The 15,545-nt window shown below is 36.0% G+C and overlaps 1 protein-coding gene across 5 annotated transcripts in view; it reads right to left on the bottom strand.

Annotated features, from left to right (window-relative positions):
- Positions 1 to 9,951, bottom strand: part of Nsrp1 (nuclear speckle splicing regulatory protein 1) — a 45,766-nt gene extending 35,815 nt beyond the window's left edge. For 2 of the 5 annotated variants that reach the window (XM_040269250.1, XM_078042598.1), the window contains exons 1-3: positions 9,871 to 9,905; positions 9,404 to 9,433; positions 8,559 to 8,652 (exon numbers count right to left, since the gene is read on the bottom strand). In XM_040269250.1, the coding sequence (XP_040125184.1) occupies positions 8,559 to 8,652; positions 9,404 to 9,433; positions 9,871 to 9,890 (144 nt within the window). In that variant the 5' untranslated portion in view covers positions 9,891 to 9,905. Of the gene's footprint in view, positions 1 to 8,558; positions 8,653 to 9,403; positions 9,434 to 9,870 lie in introns of all 5 variants that reach the window. The other 3 variants (XM_013359828.4, XM_013359830.4, XM_078042599.1) reach the window with 3 other exon arrangements.
- Positions 9,952 to 15,545: the final 5,594 nt, after the last annotated feature.

Here is a 15,545-nt window from a genome sequence, read left to right as displayed (position 1 = left end):
GCACTGGGTTCAATCCTCAGCATTACAATATCTTTATATCCTTCTACAACTAAAAAAATATATATATATTTTTAAAAAATGGAGCCAGGTGTAGTGATACAGATCTATAATCCCATGCTGAGACAGTAGGCTTCCAAGTTCAAGGCCAGCCTGGGCAACTTAATGATATCCTGTTTCAAAATAAAAATTAAAAAGGACTTGGGGGTGGTAGAACACTTGCCTACTGTGTGCAAGGTTCTAGATTCAACTCCTAGAACAAAACAAACAAAATAAATAATAACAATAATGATAATTTGGGAAATAAAGTATAAAAAAGTAACTGCTTATAGTTTACTGTCTACTATCCTTACATTTTGTTTTTGTTTGGGGACAAGGTCTCCTAGTTGCCTAGGCTGGCCTCAAATTCCCAGGTTCAAGAGAGCCTCTCATTTCAGCTTCCCAGGTAGACTGGAATTATAGACATGTACCACTGTACCTGGCTACCTATGAAAAAAATTTTGTTATTTCACGATGAATTTAACAGCTATACATAATAGTTGATATCTGTACTGCTTTACTTAGCCATGCTTTCACTGTTGAAAGTGGATTGATTTAAAATTTTGCAATCATAAAGAACTCTGAGATACGTTTGAGCATGTATAAATTTTTATATAGATTTCAAAATCTATTTTTGAAAGTATTATTATTATTATTATTAAAAGTATTATTATTATTTTTAAAAGTATTTGCTATAGCATACAATGCAAAAAATGACAGTGCATGCTGTCTTGGTTTACATTTCTTAAACAGTAAGATTAAATATTTGTAATGGTCAGCTGGGCATGGTGACACACACCTAAAGTTCCAGCTACTCAGGAGGATTCAAATTTGAGGCCAGCGGGCTGGGGATGTGGCTCAAGCGGTAGCGTGCTCGCCTGGCGTGCGTGCGGCCCGGGTTCGATCCTCAGCACCACATACCAAAGATGTTGTGTCCGCCGAGAACTAAAAAATAAATATTAAAAATTCTCTCTATCTCTCTCTCTCCTCTCTCACTCTCTCTTTAAAAAAAAAAAAAAAAAAAAAAAAAATTTGAGGCCAGCCCAGGCAACTTAGACTTTGCTTCAGAAATAAAGTGAAAAGGGCTGGGGATGTTCAGTGATAGAGCCTTCAATCACCAGTACAGAAAAAGAATAGACAGGGATTTTAGTGTTATTCTTCTAGTATTTAGTGCTTTACATCTTATGAAAATGCTGAAGTTGTAAAAGGACTATACTACAGCTTCTGAGTAAATTCACACATGATTTATGTATGTGTGTGCATAAATATACACACACAAATACACATAAAACTAAGTTCATAAATTTTAGCTGTCCTATTTAACTTATATTAATAGTCTCTCTTAAAAAGGTCAGTTTTCTCTGAGAGCAATAATTTTCAGGTTCTCACACATCATATCTTTACAAAGAACATGAATTATTTTGCATAACTGAATCTCAAAAAGTATACTGCTGCCTAGAAATAAACATTTTAATTGGCAAGATTAAAGGGAAAATTCATTATTTTGTCTGAAAAATAAACAAGCATTTATCATAAAATTAACATCAAAAACAAAGTTTCATGTTTAATCTTTCACCCAACATCTAACTATATTTGTCACTAATTACCTTATAATACTTGTAAAATATCTTTTATCACAAGTACTTTTGAGAATAATCATATTCAAGGGCTCAGCAAATTATAGGCCACTGGACAAATCAAACCCACTCATTTTTTTGTTATTAGGGGTTTTTTTCTTTCTTTCTTTTTTTTTATATGGTAGTGGGGACTGAACCTAGGGGCCCCTGAGCTACATTCCTAGCCCTTTATTTTTTGAGGGTCTAAGTCACTGAAGTTGGCCTCAAACTTTTGATTCTCCAGCCTCTGTCTCTAGGCTGTGCCCAACTCCACCTGTTTTTGTAAATAATTTTTTTTAAAAAAATGTTTGTTTTGTATTTTTAGTTGTAGATGGACATAAGACCTTTATTTTATTTTTATGTGGTGCTGAGGATCACCAGGGCCTCACGCATGCTAGGTGAGCACTCTCTATATCCCCAGCCCTGTAAATAAAATTTTATTAGAATGTATTTATTACTCATTTTTCAAAGTTTACATGTACCTGCCTTTTGATTGTAATCCTACACATGACTTATGGTGTGAAATTTTAACTGGCAGTATTATGTGGACACTCAGAAAGTTTCAGAGTTTAGAGCATTCTGAATTTCAGATTAGGGATGTTCAACCTACTTATCTGGCTCTATACAATAAAGACAATTAAACCACCTGAGTAAATAACTTTCCCGATTTTTGGAAGCCAGTCTAGATATCCAGATCCCAGCTCACACTCTAGTATGGTGAAAAAATGTACGCATAGATTTTTAACACAAAATTTAAAATGCTAAGAGCTGTAAGAAAAGGAAAGAGTGTCAAAGAAAGGAAAAATTATTTTCAGTGGGGAAAATGAAAGCTTACAGGAAGTAACTTTTGAATCAGGTTTTGAAGGATGGCTATAATATGGACATACAGAATGTAAAAAATTATGCTGTGAAAAAAAGCAATCTGACAAAAATTACCACCAGACAGTATACTTTGCACGGAGAAGCAAAAGAAATTGCTATTAAGTATTTTAGGGCTAAAGCATTAAATACAATTAAGTTCAGGAGCTGGGGAATAAGAGTGATTAGAAGTATTTTAGGAAGATCAATCAGACAATAATATTTAAAATGAATGAGAAATAAGTAATAAAGAAACCATTTATAAAGGTGTTAAAATAATCCGAGAAGTAATAAAGATGATAATCATGGGATTGGAAAAGAAAAGACAGTATGGAAAAACTGGAATAAATACATTAGTATGATAGCAAAACCACTCAAACATTAAAGTATCAAAATATTCTTTCTTATTCAGCAGGGGAAAAAATTTTAATTTCCCTTGCCTTTGAACAAAGTGATAATTATTTTTAATTAGTTCTGATTATTTTAAAGGGAACTACTTAATAATTAAAAGACTACCATTTTCCCATTTCAAACTAACCCTGAATATAAACATTTAACAAAAAACAATTCATGTGCTAGGGCCCCCTCTGCTGGACCACTGGAGATAAAATGTGATCTTAAATTGGATCGTTGAGGCTGCTGGGGTTGTATAGCTTGGCGGTAGAGCACTTGGCTCACAAGTGTGGGACCTGGGTTGGATCCTCAGCACCAAATAAAAATAAGTGAAATAAAAGGTATTGTGTCCAACTACAACTAAGAAATAAATATTCTTTAAAAATTGGGTATCTTAATTGTTTCTGCTGAATTGATGAAAATAACAACAGTTTTGCTTCATAGCAGTTCCTTTCTAGGGATATCAAATATTTTCCTAAAGAAAAAACATTATTTTCCCAATTCCTAGGGAAACCATAAAGAACCTTTCTCTGTATTTTCCAAAGCACTCCTAACTTTATTATTGCTTAAACTGTTGGATTAGTCATGAAAAAATGATTTTAACATACATTCAAACCACAATAATAAAACTTACTCAACTAAGCAATTTACTTCTCAGCATGAGAATAAGCTGGAATTCATTAAATTGATTTTTTAAAAAATTTAGTATCAATGGACCTTAATTTTTAAAAATTTATTTATATGCAGTGCTGAGAATTGAACCCAGTGCCTCACACATACAAGCAAGCACTCTATCACTGAGCTACAACCTCAGCCCCCAAAATGATTTTTTATAGGTAAGTAAAACTATGTAAAACAAGTTTCATAGTAGTTCATTAAGAACTAAGCTCCCATTTTATGATACTTCTAGTTTGTTAATCTCTATTCTATAAATTGTAGTTACCTATAAATATGTAAATATATTTTTAGTTTAGGAAGTCTTCCAAAATACATGCACTCCTAGTTAAGAGTTTGAGTTAATGATAAATATTTTTGTGGATATTAAAAACAAAAACAAAAAAAAAACTAAGCTCCCTTGTTGGCTGGTTTCTGACTAGGCTCCACCAGGAGGAGTGTAGTGGAGGGTAGGAGAATGCCAGGGTACTTTTTCCTCTTTTTCTCTACATAAAACTCAAATTTTCCCATGAGCCTCAGTTATTTCTAGATAAGTCTAGTTCCCATCTGGTAATGTTCTTTCTTGGCCTCCAACACCCATTTACCTTCTTGCATCCCTCCATTTACCACTACTTGCTTCTTACTATTGCTAATCCCTGGATTGCCTAGTCATCTTCTATTTGGCATCTCAACTCTTCTATCACCTGTGTAATGCTTTCTCTGCATTAAAGTCCCTCTAGGGGAGGGAAGAAAAAAGCTACAACAAATGGCTTAGGTCCTTCTTTTTTGGCTAGCGTACCCCACTCACTGTTCAGCTACCATCACCTTCATTTCACAATTCAAAAGAAATAATAATAACATGAGTAAACACTTTTTAGACCATGTAATCCTGTTCTTCTCAAACTGGGGTACACTGTAATTTGTATTACACAGTATACCAGGTTGAATAAATGTGAAACTACAGGATAAACATGTTCTATCTTTCTGTCATATCCTTGGTAAGTGATTTAAAAATGAATCAAAGACCTAACTTAAGAGCTAACATTACAAAACGACAGAAGGAAACATACTTGTAAATCTCTGTGACTTTCAATCAGGCAATGGTTTCTTAGATATACTAAAGCACTAGCAACCAAAGAGGGGGGAATAAATTGGACTTACTCAAAATTTAAATTTTGTCCTTCAAAGTGCATTATCAAGAAATGAAAAGACAGTTCACAGAATGGAGCACATATACTTGCAAATCTTGTGTTTAATAAGGTACTTGTATCTAGAATACATAAAGAACTCTTATAATAAAATAACAACCCAATTTAAAAATAGGTAAATGATACAAACAGACATTTCTTTAAAAAAAATTTTTTTATTTTTAACTGTAGACAGACACAATACCTTTATTTATCTTTTCTTTTGGTGGGGGGTAGTAGTGGGGATTGAACTCACGGGCACTCAACCACTAAGCCACATCCCCAGCCCTATTTTGTGTTTTATTTAGAGACACGGTCTCACTGAGTTGCTAAACGCACTGCCAAGTTGCGAAGGCTCCTTTGGATTTGTGATCCTGCTGTCTCAGACTCCCAAGCCACTGGAATTACAGGTGTGCAGTCACCGTACTCAGCTTATTTATCTATTTTTACATAGTGCCAAAGATCAAACCCAGTGCCTCACACATGCTAGGCAAGTGCTCTACCACTAAGTCACAACCCCAGCCCCAGACATTTCTAAAGAACCAAAAATTTCATCAGGAAAAAGGAAATTGAAACCATAATGAGATACCATTTTACAGCCACTAGAAGGCTATTAAAAAAGGGGGGGGGGTTGGGGAAGATGTGAAAATGCTGGAACCCTCAATGCTGTTTGATGGAAAAGTGAATGGCGTAGCTACTTCGGAAAACAGTCTGGCAATTCTTTAAAAGATAAAATGGTTATCATATAAATTAACAATTCCACATACATACCTGATTACACGATATAAAGGAAAACACATGTCCACCCAAAAACCTATATACAAACTGCTATACAAATATATATAGCAAATTATTTATTTATAATACCCAGATACTGGAAACAATTCGCATGTCTACCAACTGCTGAATGGATTAAAAAATTGTGGTATATACATACAGTGGAGCATTATTCAGTAATTAAAAAAAAAAAAAAGTTGCCTGCATGAGGCCCTGGCTTCCACGCCCACCACTGGGGGGGCGGGGGGAGAGTAAAGAAGAGGAAAAGAAATAAAGTTGTGATACATGGTACAACTTTGAAAACATTATCCTAAGTGGAAGAAGCTGGCCACAAAAGGTGCATAATCCTATTTATATGAAATTTCCAGAATAGGCAAATCCATGGTCATAGAAAGTTGATTAGTAGTGGCCAGGGTTTGGGGGTAGGGAGAATGAGGAGTGATCTCAATGGGTCCAAGTTTATTTCTGGGTGATGAAGTATGTTCCAAAATTAGATGGTGGTGGTTGTACAACTTTTAAACACCAGTGAATTGCAGAATTAAAAGGGTGAAGTATATGGTTTGTGGATTTTATCTCAATGATTTTTTCAGGGGTTGGGGGCAGAAATTGAACTCAGGGGAACTTAACCACTGAGCCACATCTCCAGCCCTTTTAATATTTTGCTTTTGAGACAAGGTCAAAGCTAAGTTGCTTAAGGCCTCACTAAATTGCTGAGGCTGGCTTTGAAGTCTTTTGATCCTCCAGCCTCAGCCTCCCAAGACACTGGGATTACAGGTGTGCACAATCACGCCAGGCTTAATGATATTTCAAAGGGGGAAAAAGACCAGAAAAATCTTGTATAAAGATAAAAAATACAATAAAGGATAAAATGTCTTTCTTATTTTTTAAAAAATATTTTATTTTTTTTTTTTTAGTTGTACACAATACCTTTATTTTGTTTGTTTTTATGTGGTGCTGAGGATCGAACCCAGGGCCTCGAACATGCTAGGTGAATGCTCTACCGCTGAGCCACAACCCCAGCCCCAAAATGTGTTTCTTATTAAACTACAAATTGGCTAAACACAACACTATGCAGATGTGCCACAATTTATAGTGTGGCTATCCTGATATTTTCAGCTTACGGATTTAAGTAAAAAATATATTTATACACCTAACTTGAACATCATAGCTCAGTAACACAGTATACTGTAGATGGGTTGTTTACTCTCATGATAGTATAGTTGACTGACACCTGTGGATTAACATCTTTGCCCACCATCACACAAGAAAGCACTGAACAGCTGGCCCAAGGAAAAGATCACAATTCAATGTATGATTTCTACTGAATGTTTGTTGCTTCTGAATTTACGATTCATAAAGTCAAAAAATTCTAAGCCAGTGTATATTAACCTCCTCCAAGAAAAAGTTATAAAGATGGCACAAAGAATAAAGCACACAGGCTACAACTACAAAACTAATCAATTCTTAACCTATATTAAATATTTATTGAAAAAATAAAGTATCTTGAAACAAAAAATTCAAGTTGTAATTAATAACTTTCTAAATATGCTATTTGAAAATAATCTAGCTACCTACACATATTCAACTAGAAATCTTGACTCATTTCTTATACTCAACTATTCTTAAAGTGTATGAGGAAATAAAAACAGAAAAATAGTAGAAAAACTTACATAACTATTAAAGGGAAAAAATCTATTTTCAGTACAATGTGATTCTATGACTGCATGGATAATCTCACTGACATACTTAGGAAAAAGAAACCAGACATAAAAAGAGTACACACTGAATGATTTCCTTTATATGAGATTCTCCAACAGGGAAAACTAGTGATAGAACTCATATAAGCAGTTTCCTGGGGCAAAATGTGGGAAGGTAAACTGACTGAAGAGGGGGCATGGAATTATGTACAAAAAAGAAGCTCTACATCTTGATTAGGGCAAAAACATTTATCAAAATCATTTACCTATGTATTTAAAAATCTACAGATTTTTATTACGTGTAAGTTCAACCTCAATTTTTAAAAGTATGATTCAAATATAGCCAATTTCTTCAAAAAGAAGAAAATATCAAATATCTATCTATGCTACTATATAGTTAGTAAAAACTGAAAGAGAAGCTATTTTTCTGCCACAGCAAAAGGGGTACCAGATGAACTGATGCAAAGGTCTTTGTTTTAAGAATTATAAAAAATACAGTATTAGGAAAAACAGACATGTAACTGTTTCTGCTAAAAACTAGGTTTCTCAGAAAAATATTGTTACGGATGCTACAACATAAAATTTTCATATGCTATTATTATTGTAGTACATCAACAATAACTGTATTCACTACTGTAATTTTAACTGTGCAATTAGCTTTAGCAGACACTGAAGTAATAACCACAAAAATAATACCAGAAAGAACTGTTACTCAGTCATGCTAGCTAGAGCATGGTTAACAAATTAAAAATGACTTTGCTAATAAACTTTCCAGGAAATGGTAACATGTTAACAACTCATTCCTAGGCTGCCTGCCCTGCCATTACTAGGGATTGAACCTGGGGTCACCACCTGCATGCTAAGCTAAGGAAGCATTCTACCTACCACTGAGCTACAGCCCCAGTACCACCTTCTTTTTTTTTTTTTTTTTTTTAATTTTGAGACAGAGTCTAAGTTGCCCAGGCTAGCTTCAAACTTGCAAGCCTCCTGCCTCAGCTTCCCCAGTAGCTTGGATATAAGTAGATGCCTCTGCACCCAGCTCCTAGGGATTTTAATAGCAATAAGTTTGTTACCTCAATTTTAGTTATCAAAAAAAATTTTTTTTATTAACTCTTAGAGCAAATGAAGTTCACAGCTTTAGGTTATAAAGAAAAAAAAACCTATTAGGTTATAAAAAAAAATGAGTGGAGCTTTCCCTTTAAACATTCCTTTTGATAATTCCGTAAATTATATTCTAAAATACTATTTACAAATAACAAACGCAAAAACATCTATATCACAACTTAAGATTTTATAAAATTTCTATTTCCGATATAGGAGTAAAACATAGGTTCCCTTACCTCATCATCATCATCAGAATCATTCCCAAACACTGAAGGTTTTTGCAAAACCGGGCGCAACTGCTGTGTTTTCTTTGGCAAAATAAGCCCATACCTGCATTTTTTTTTTTTTGAAATAGAAATTACACCATTATCTTTAAATGTCAAAAAATAATACATCCACTACCTCTTCCAGATGAAGTTATCAGGTCAAAATATGTCAAATAGTCTACAAAAACACACACACTTTTTGATTTTCAGTAACCTCAAAATTCTAATATGCATTAAGATTTTACAATTTCTATTCCGATTATCTGTAGACCAGGGCCAAAGTCAAATATCATTTTTGTCAAGGAAGAGAAATAAATGAAAAGTTTAGAAATGCTTCAGATGGTGAAGTGAAAGTAACATTAAAAAAAAAAAACCTATACACACACATATATTAGTGGAAAGCTCAGTTCATGTCTGCTAAAAATTAAAAAAAGCTAAATTAGCCTTGTGATCTAACAGGAGTCAAGAAAACAACCAGACTTTTTTTCTCCTGCGTACTTCAACAGCTTTTAAGATGTTATTAAATAATGTAACGCACGAAAAAAATTAAAAATTATTCAACTTAGAAATCCAAATAGCCACGAGCCAAGTTCCCATTACACTTTATTAAGCTCACTTGCTTTGTCTTGGAGCATCTAAGAGAACCATCCCATCAGATTCAACTCATTTAGTTTCTCACGTGTTGGCCTCTAAGATGCGGAGATCATGGAAACCGCATCGAAAGTTAAGGATTACACATCAAAGGTAAAAACTTTTAAGTACGTACAATATTTCTCTTTTGCGGCAATGTATACACCAATTCCCTATATGCCTACCCTTTTCTGTGGCTTCTCAGCACAACATTCCTAAAACAAGAAGGGAGGGCGGGAATCAGGACTTGAGCTTCTGCCAAGGAGAACAAGGCCCTCTAAGGAAACCAGGAATTGTCTCTTCTTAGTGCTCCTGAGAGAGCATCCAACCGGGGAGAAACTCAAGCGCGGGGTAGGAAGCAAGACTGAGGGGCCTCAGACCGAGCTTTTGGAAAATAGAAAAGTCTCGCTCTCTGCCCCTCAGCCTAACTTCCTTTATTTCCTCACAAGTTTCTCCCTCAAACTTCGGGCTTCCATCCTGCAAAATGTATGGGGGTGGGGAATCTAGGTTGCAGAGGATTTCTCGCTTTTCCCCGTCTCTATCCCTGACGCCACGGCCCCTTCACTTCCAGCACACTTTAAGTCCTCAGCCAAAGACAAAGTCGCCGTAGCTTTTCTTTCCCCAGCCTGACCCTAACTCCCGGATCACTCACTGCCTGCCCGGAATCGCCATCTTGCTCCTGTCTCCGCTGAACGTGGCCGGCGACGACGTGACGCTGACGCCGACGCCGTCACGTAAACTCTCGCGCGGTTTTGGGCCGCCCGGAAACGGCTTTGCGGTTGAGAATATTGAGTCACTTTCGCATTCCTGGGAACTGGACTCAAAACTGCCTGTTTCCTTTTGGGGCCGACGGCTGCCTTGAAATCAGTGGGAAGAAAGGAAGGACAAAATTCTAGCCCAGTGATTCTCAGCGTGATCATGGAACCAGCAGTATCCACATCACCAAAGATATTGTTAGAATTACAATTCTCGGTTCCCATCCCAAACAGTGAATCAGAAACTCTGGGGTGGAGCTAAGCATCCAAATTTCCATGAGAGCGCTGGGTAATTCTAAAACTCGAATTTGAAATCCGCTACTCTAGCCCGTGTGTGTGTGTGTGTGTGTGTGTGTGTGTGTGTGTGTGTTTTGGTTGGTGTTTTTTTCCCCTGTGTGTTTTGTGTGTGTGTGTGTGTGTGTGTTTTGGTTGGTGTTTTTTTTTTTTTCCCCCTTTCTGGGTGTTAAGATTTAAATATAACTGGCTAAGGATAATTAGGCAGAAAATTAAAATATGTATGCTGATAACAGTATTGTTTGTGGTGCCCCTGGGTATAGGCATCAAGATCATATGATACTTTTTGTTTTATTTGTCAAGGAAGAGAAATAAATGAAAAGTTTAGAAATGCTTCAGATGGTGAAATTAAAGTAACATTAAAAAAAAAAACTATACCCACACATATATTAGTGGAAAGCTCAGTTCATGTCTGCTAAAAATAAAATTAAAAAAAGGCTAAATTAGCTTCGTGATCTAATAGGAGTCAAGAAAACAACCTCCACAGTCCATCTGTATCCACGCAATTCTGGCTTGTTCCAAACTAGTTTTAAGAGGAGCCGAAGAGATAGATCTCAATTACAGAAAGATTGATTTTGAAATCTCCAATCATGGATTTGTATGCTTCCTCTTTTAATTCTGTCAGAAGTTAGGTTAATATTGTGATGTCCTCTTGTGTTAAATTTTACTAAGTGACCCTCAGAGCTAGATTGTAACTCAGTGGCAGAATGCTTTCTTAGCATGCCTGAGGTCCTGGATTCCATCCCTGTCATTGGGGGGGGAAAGTAAGTTTTTATTTATTACTCTCTTAAGTCTGCTTTGATATATAACTAGCTTTTCTTTTTTTTTTTTTTTTTAAAGAGAAAGTGAGAGAGGGGGACAGAGAGAGAGAGAGAGAGAGAGAGAGAGAGAATTTTAACATTTATTTATTTTTTCTTAGTTCTCGGCGGACACAACATCTTTGTTGGTATGTGGTGCTGCTGAGGATGGAACCCGGGCCGCACGCATGCTAGGCGAGCGCGCTACCGCCTGAGCCACATCCCAGCCCCTATAACTAGCTTTTCTTTCTTTCCTTTTTATTTTCTTTTGACTGGTGATTGAACCCAAGGGTGCTTTACCATTGAGCTACATTCCCACCCCTTTCTATATATATTTATTTATTTTATTTTTAAAAATTTTTTAGTTGTAGTTGGACGCAATACCTTGATTTTATTTATTTATTTTTTATATGGTGCTGAGGGTCGAATCCAGGGCCTTGCACAAGCTAGGTGAGCGTTATACCACTGAGCCACAAACCCCAGCCCTCCTCTTTCTATATTTTGAGATGGGGTCTCACCACGTTTTTGGTTTTGTTTAATTTTTTTTTTTTCACCACGTTTTTGAGGACCTTGCTAAATTGCTGAGACTGGCCTCAAACTCTTGATTCTCCTACCTCAGCCTCCTTAGTGGGATTATAGGAGTGTGGCACTGCACTTGGCTTGCTAGCTTTCTTTTTAAATTATTTTTATTTATTTATATTTTGCTGTGCTGGGGATCAAATCCAGGGCCTCATGCATTCTAGGCAAGCACTTTACCGTGGAGCCATATCCCTACGCCCACTAACTTTCTTTTGATTAAAGTTAAAATGCCATATTGTTTTCCATCCTTTTACTTTTAACCTATTTTAATGTATTTATATGGTACTTGTATTAAAATTGTATTTTAATCTGTTTATATGGTATTTATATTAAAATTGGATCTCTTGTTGTTATCATATAGTTGAGCCTTCCCTTTTTTAATCCATTCTGATAGTTTCTTCCTTTTAAAAGGTGTTTCCAGGCACAGTGGTAGACACTGTAATCTCAGTGACTAGGGAGACTGAGGCAGGAGAACCACAAATTTGAGGCCAGCCTCTGCAATTTAACTAGACCTGTCTCAAAATAATACAGAGGGGTTAGGGATCTGGACAGTGGTAAAGAGCTTCTGGGTTCAATCCCCATTACCCCAGCCCCCCAAAGAGGTGTTTAAAACATTTTCATTGAAGTGATTATTAGTATGGTTGCTATTGTTTGTATTTTATTTTTCCCATCTTTTTTCTTTTCTATCCTCCTCTCTCCTCTATTTTGGCCTTCTTTTTGGCTTAATAGATAAATTTTTATGATTCAGTTTATGATCCAATTTCGTTTGTTAGTTTATTAGACATAATTCTTTGCTTGTCATTTTTATAAAGTGTTGTTTAAGGGCTTCTGAGAGACATCTCAAATTTGTAACAGTCTACTTTCAAGTAAGAACATGCTACTTCAGAGGATGTAGCTCAGTGGTAGAGCACTTGCCTAGCATGTTGGGGAGCCTCTGAGTTCCATACCCAGCACCAAAAAAAAAAGTAAAGAAAAATCACTTTATGTACAGTGTAACAAGCTTACAAAAATATATACTTGTAGTGGACCCAGTGGAGCATGTGACTCAGGAAGCTGATCAAAAGTTTGAGGCTAGCATCAGCAACTTAGCAAGACTCTGTCTCAAAAAATAAAAAGGATTGGGGATGTAGCTCAGTGGTAAAGCCCCTCTGGGTTCAATCCCCAGTATCCCCCCCAATTTATTTATTTATTTATTTATGGCTCCTTTGTGCTATTGTTCCACATTTTCTTCTGTTATGAATTGCAAAATAAATTCTTATTTTTTAAAAATAGTCAATTACTTAATTAATTTTAGTACTGGGAATTGAACCCAGTACTACTGAGTTTTATCTCCAGGCCTTTTTATTTTTTATTTTGGAACAATGTCTTGCTAAGTTGCTAAGGCTGGCCTTGAACCTAGATTCAGTCTTCTCACCTCAGCCTCCCAAGTCCCTGGGATTTTAAGTGTGAACCACCATACTGACTCTTTAAAAAATCTTTTTTAAAAGCAACTTTACTGAGATATAATTCACATACAGTTTACCCATTTAAAGTGTATAAATCAATGGCACATATTCAAGGACTTGTACTGACATCACCACAATCAATTTTAGAATACTTTCAATACCCCCCAAAAGCAAACATGTGCCTGCTGGTCACTTACATTTTCTCCCAAATCCTTCAGCCCTAAACAACCACTAATCTGCTTTATTTCCATAGACTTGAAGTTCTATCAGTTTTTGTATTTTGAAGTTCCATTACTAGATGTATAAATGCTTAAGATTGTCATGTCTTCTTAATTAATTGACCCTTTTCACTATGAAATAATCTTCTTTATCATATTAATATTCTTTGCTCTGAAATCTACTTGTGTGATATTATTTTAGCTGCTCCAATTTTCTTTTGATCTTAACTCCAGGAAAAGTGAAAATATGTACAGGAGTGAAAAATTATTGCAATTTACTACATGGCTAAACCCTAAATAGTTTATATAATCATGTTAATGTAAATACTGAATATTGATCTATTTTAACTTAAATGACAATGTAATAATGGAAAAATGAAGGGAAGTTATGTGTGTGTGCACGTATGCTAATAGGAAAACACTAAGAAAGGAGCTAAATCTTTATATTGCATACTGGGAGGCTAATAAATATTTCCTAATTTGGTGGGAAAACAATAGCCACACAGCATGTTATTTAGCAATATGGAGGTCAATGTCAAAACTACAGCCCAAATAGGGATTGGCAAACTTTCTGCATGTAGTCAGATAATAAATATCTAGGGCTTTGTTTGTCATATGGTCTTGTAAACTGCTCAACTCTGCCCTTAAAGTAGGAAAGTATAGACAATATGGGCAAGGCTATTCCAATAGAACTTCATTTGCCATAACAGGCAGCTGGCCAGATTTGGCTATTTACTAACACCTACGCTAAAATAATTGAAAGTAGTTGAACTTAGAAGAAAAGAAAATAGGGATGAGGTGGGACTAGGAAATGCTCTGGTCTCAACAGATCTTTGCATAATAGGATGCCTCTTTAAACTGTGAACATGTGTTACTTTGCTTAAAATAAAAAGAATCAATAAAGAGTAAAAAAAAAAAAAAAAAAAAAAAAAAAAAAAAAAAAAAGCCCCTGACAGGACTGTCTGCCTCTTATGTGAAAAGAATGGAGAACTGATTATACAAAATTACTCAGTAGGGAGCCCAATATCCTGGATAATGTGAATTTTTGAATTGCTGTATTGAGTGTATTCTCCCATTGCCTTAGGGATACTGTAATGAACAGCCACTCAGGAACCTCAGCAATTTAGTGAGGCCCTGTTTCAAAATGACTAAAGGGCTGAGGATACAGTTCTGTGGTGGAGCACTCCCTGGATTTAATTCCTAGTACTGAAAAAAAGAGTTGTTGTTCTTCTTTGGCCATGGAAAGCCATGAGTATAAAAGAAAGTGATCTGGAGAGCTCATACTACACAGTGTCATTTTACTGATGTTCTCTGGGTGAAGAGCCAGTACAAAATCCAATTAACCTGCAGCAATGGGGGGTGGGGGTTTGTTCCCCCAAATTATAAAAACAAGAAAACTCAAGACAAGGAAACCCAATAAGACCAGTGATTTCAATGGTAGGGCAAACTGGCCAATACCAGGAGAGTTAGTGAGCACTGGATCTCAAAAGTGATGATCTACTGATGCCCTGGGTGTCATCTGATGGGAATGTTCAGTGGAACAGGTGACTCACTGAAATGCATTGTAAATACTGGAGCAAACCGTGCTGCAGAGATATAAGCCACCAGATGGCCTTCTATGTGCTCCAGAGCAGCATGGCAGTGGAGATGACCACCTCTGCCACAATGGGAGACAGAGCCAGGGACGGCTGCTGGCATTCCAGGAGCTACCTGCCTTTTTCTTTGTGACTAAGGCCACGTGGCTACTTTTACTTGCAGGGGAAGCTAATTATTATCACTGTGGAAATACTGCAAGATTCTGTCTTTTGTTTCCAGATGTATGTACTTGTGTCTAGGTCAATAATCATAGAAAGAGAGGATTATGTAGCATTTCCCAGCTTGCCAGGCCCTTGGCTCTTGATCTGCCCTTTGCCATGAACATTTCATAACATGTGTTAAGATGTTTTACACAAATGATAAGATTTATTAATGTGGACATTTAAGGGGTAAGAAATTGAAGAAATAAACAAGGGTATTTTTTTCCATTATACATCAGTATAAGTCCTGTCCATCAGAAGAACATTAATGATGGACAGTTTCACAGAAATTTTTATCCATATTTCTTTGTCAGCCCTGTACTTCTAATCCCAACAAGCAACTTGGGAAAGTGTTTTAAAGGTTGAAGAAATGTGACATTGATTGTTTGCTTGTTTTTTAAAGATATAATGGGTGATTGCAAAAGTTAGATTTATTTATTGTA

The sequence above is a fragment of the Ictidomys tridecemlineatus genome, chromosome 3 (assembly GCF_052094955.1).
Source record: "Ictidomys tridecemlineatus isolate mIctTri1 chromosome 3, mIctTri1.hap1, whole genome shotgun sequence".
NCBI classification, from domain to species: Eukaryota; Metazoa; Chordata; class Mammalia; order Rodentia; family Sciuridae; genus Ictidomys; species Ictidomys tridecemlineatus.
The sequence above is the reverse complement of the archived record's forward strand: the minus strand, read 5'-3'. Positions and strand labels throughout refer to the sequence as shown.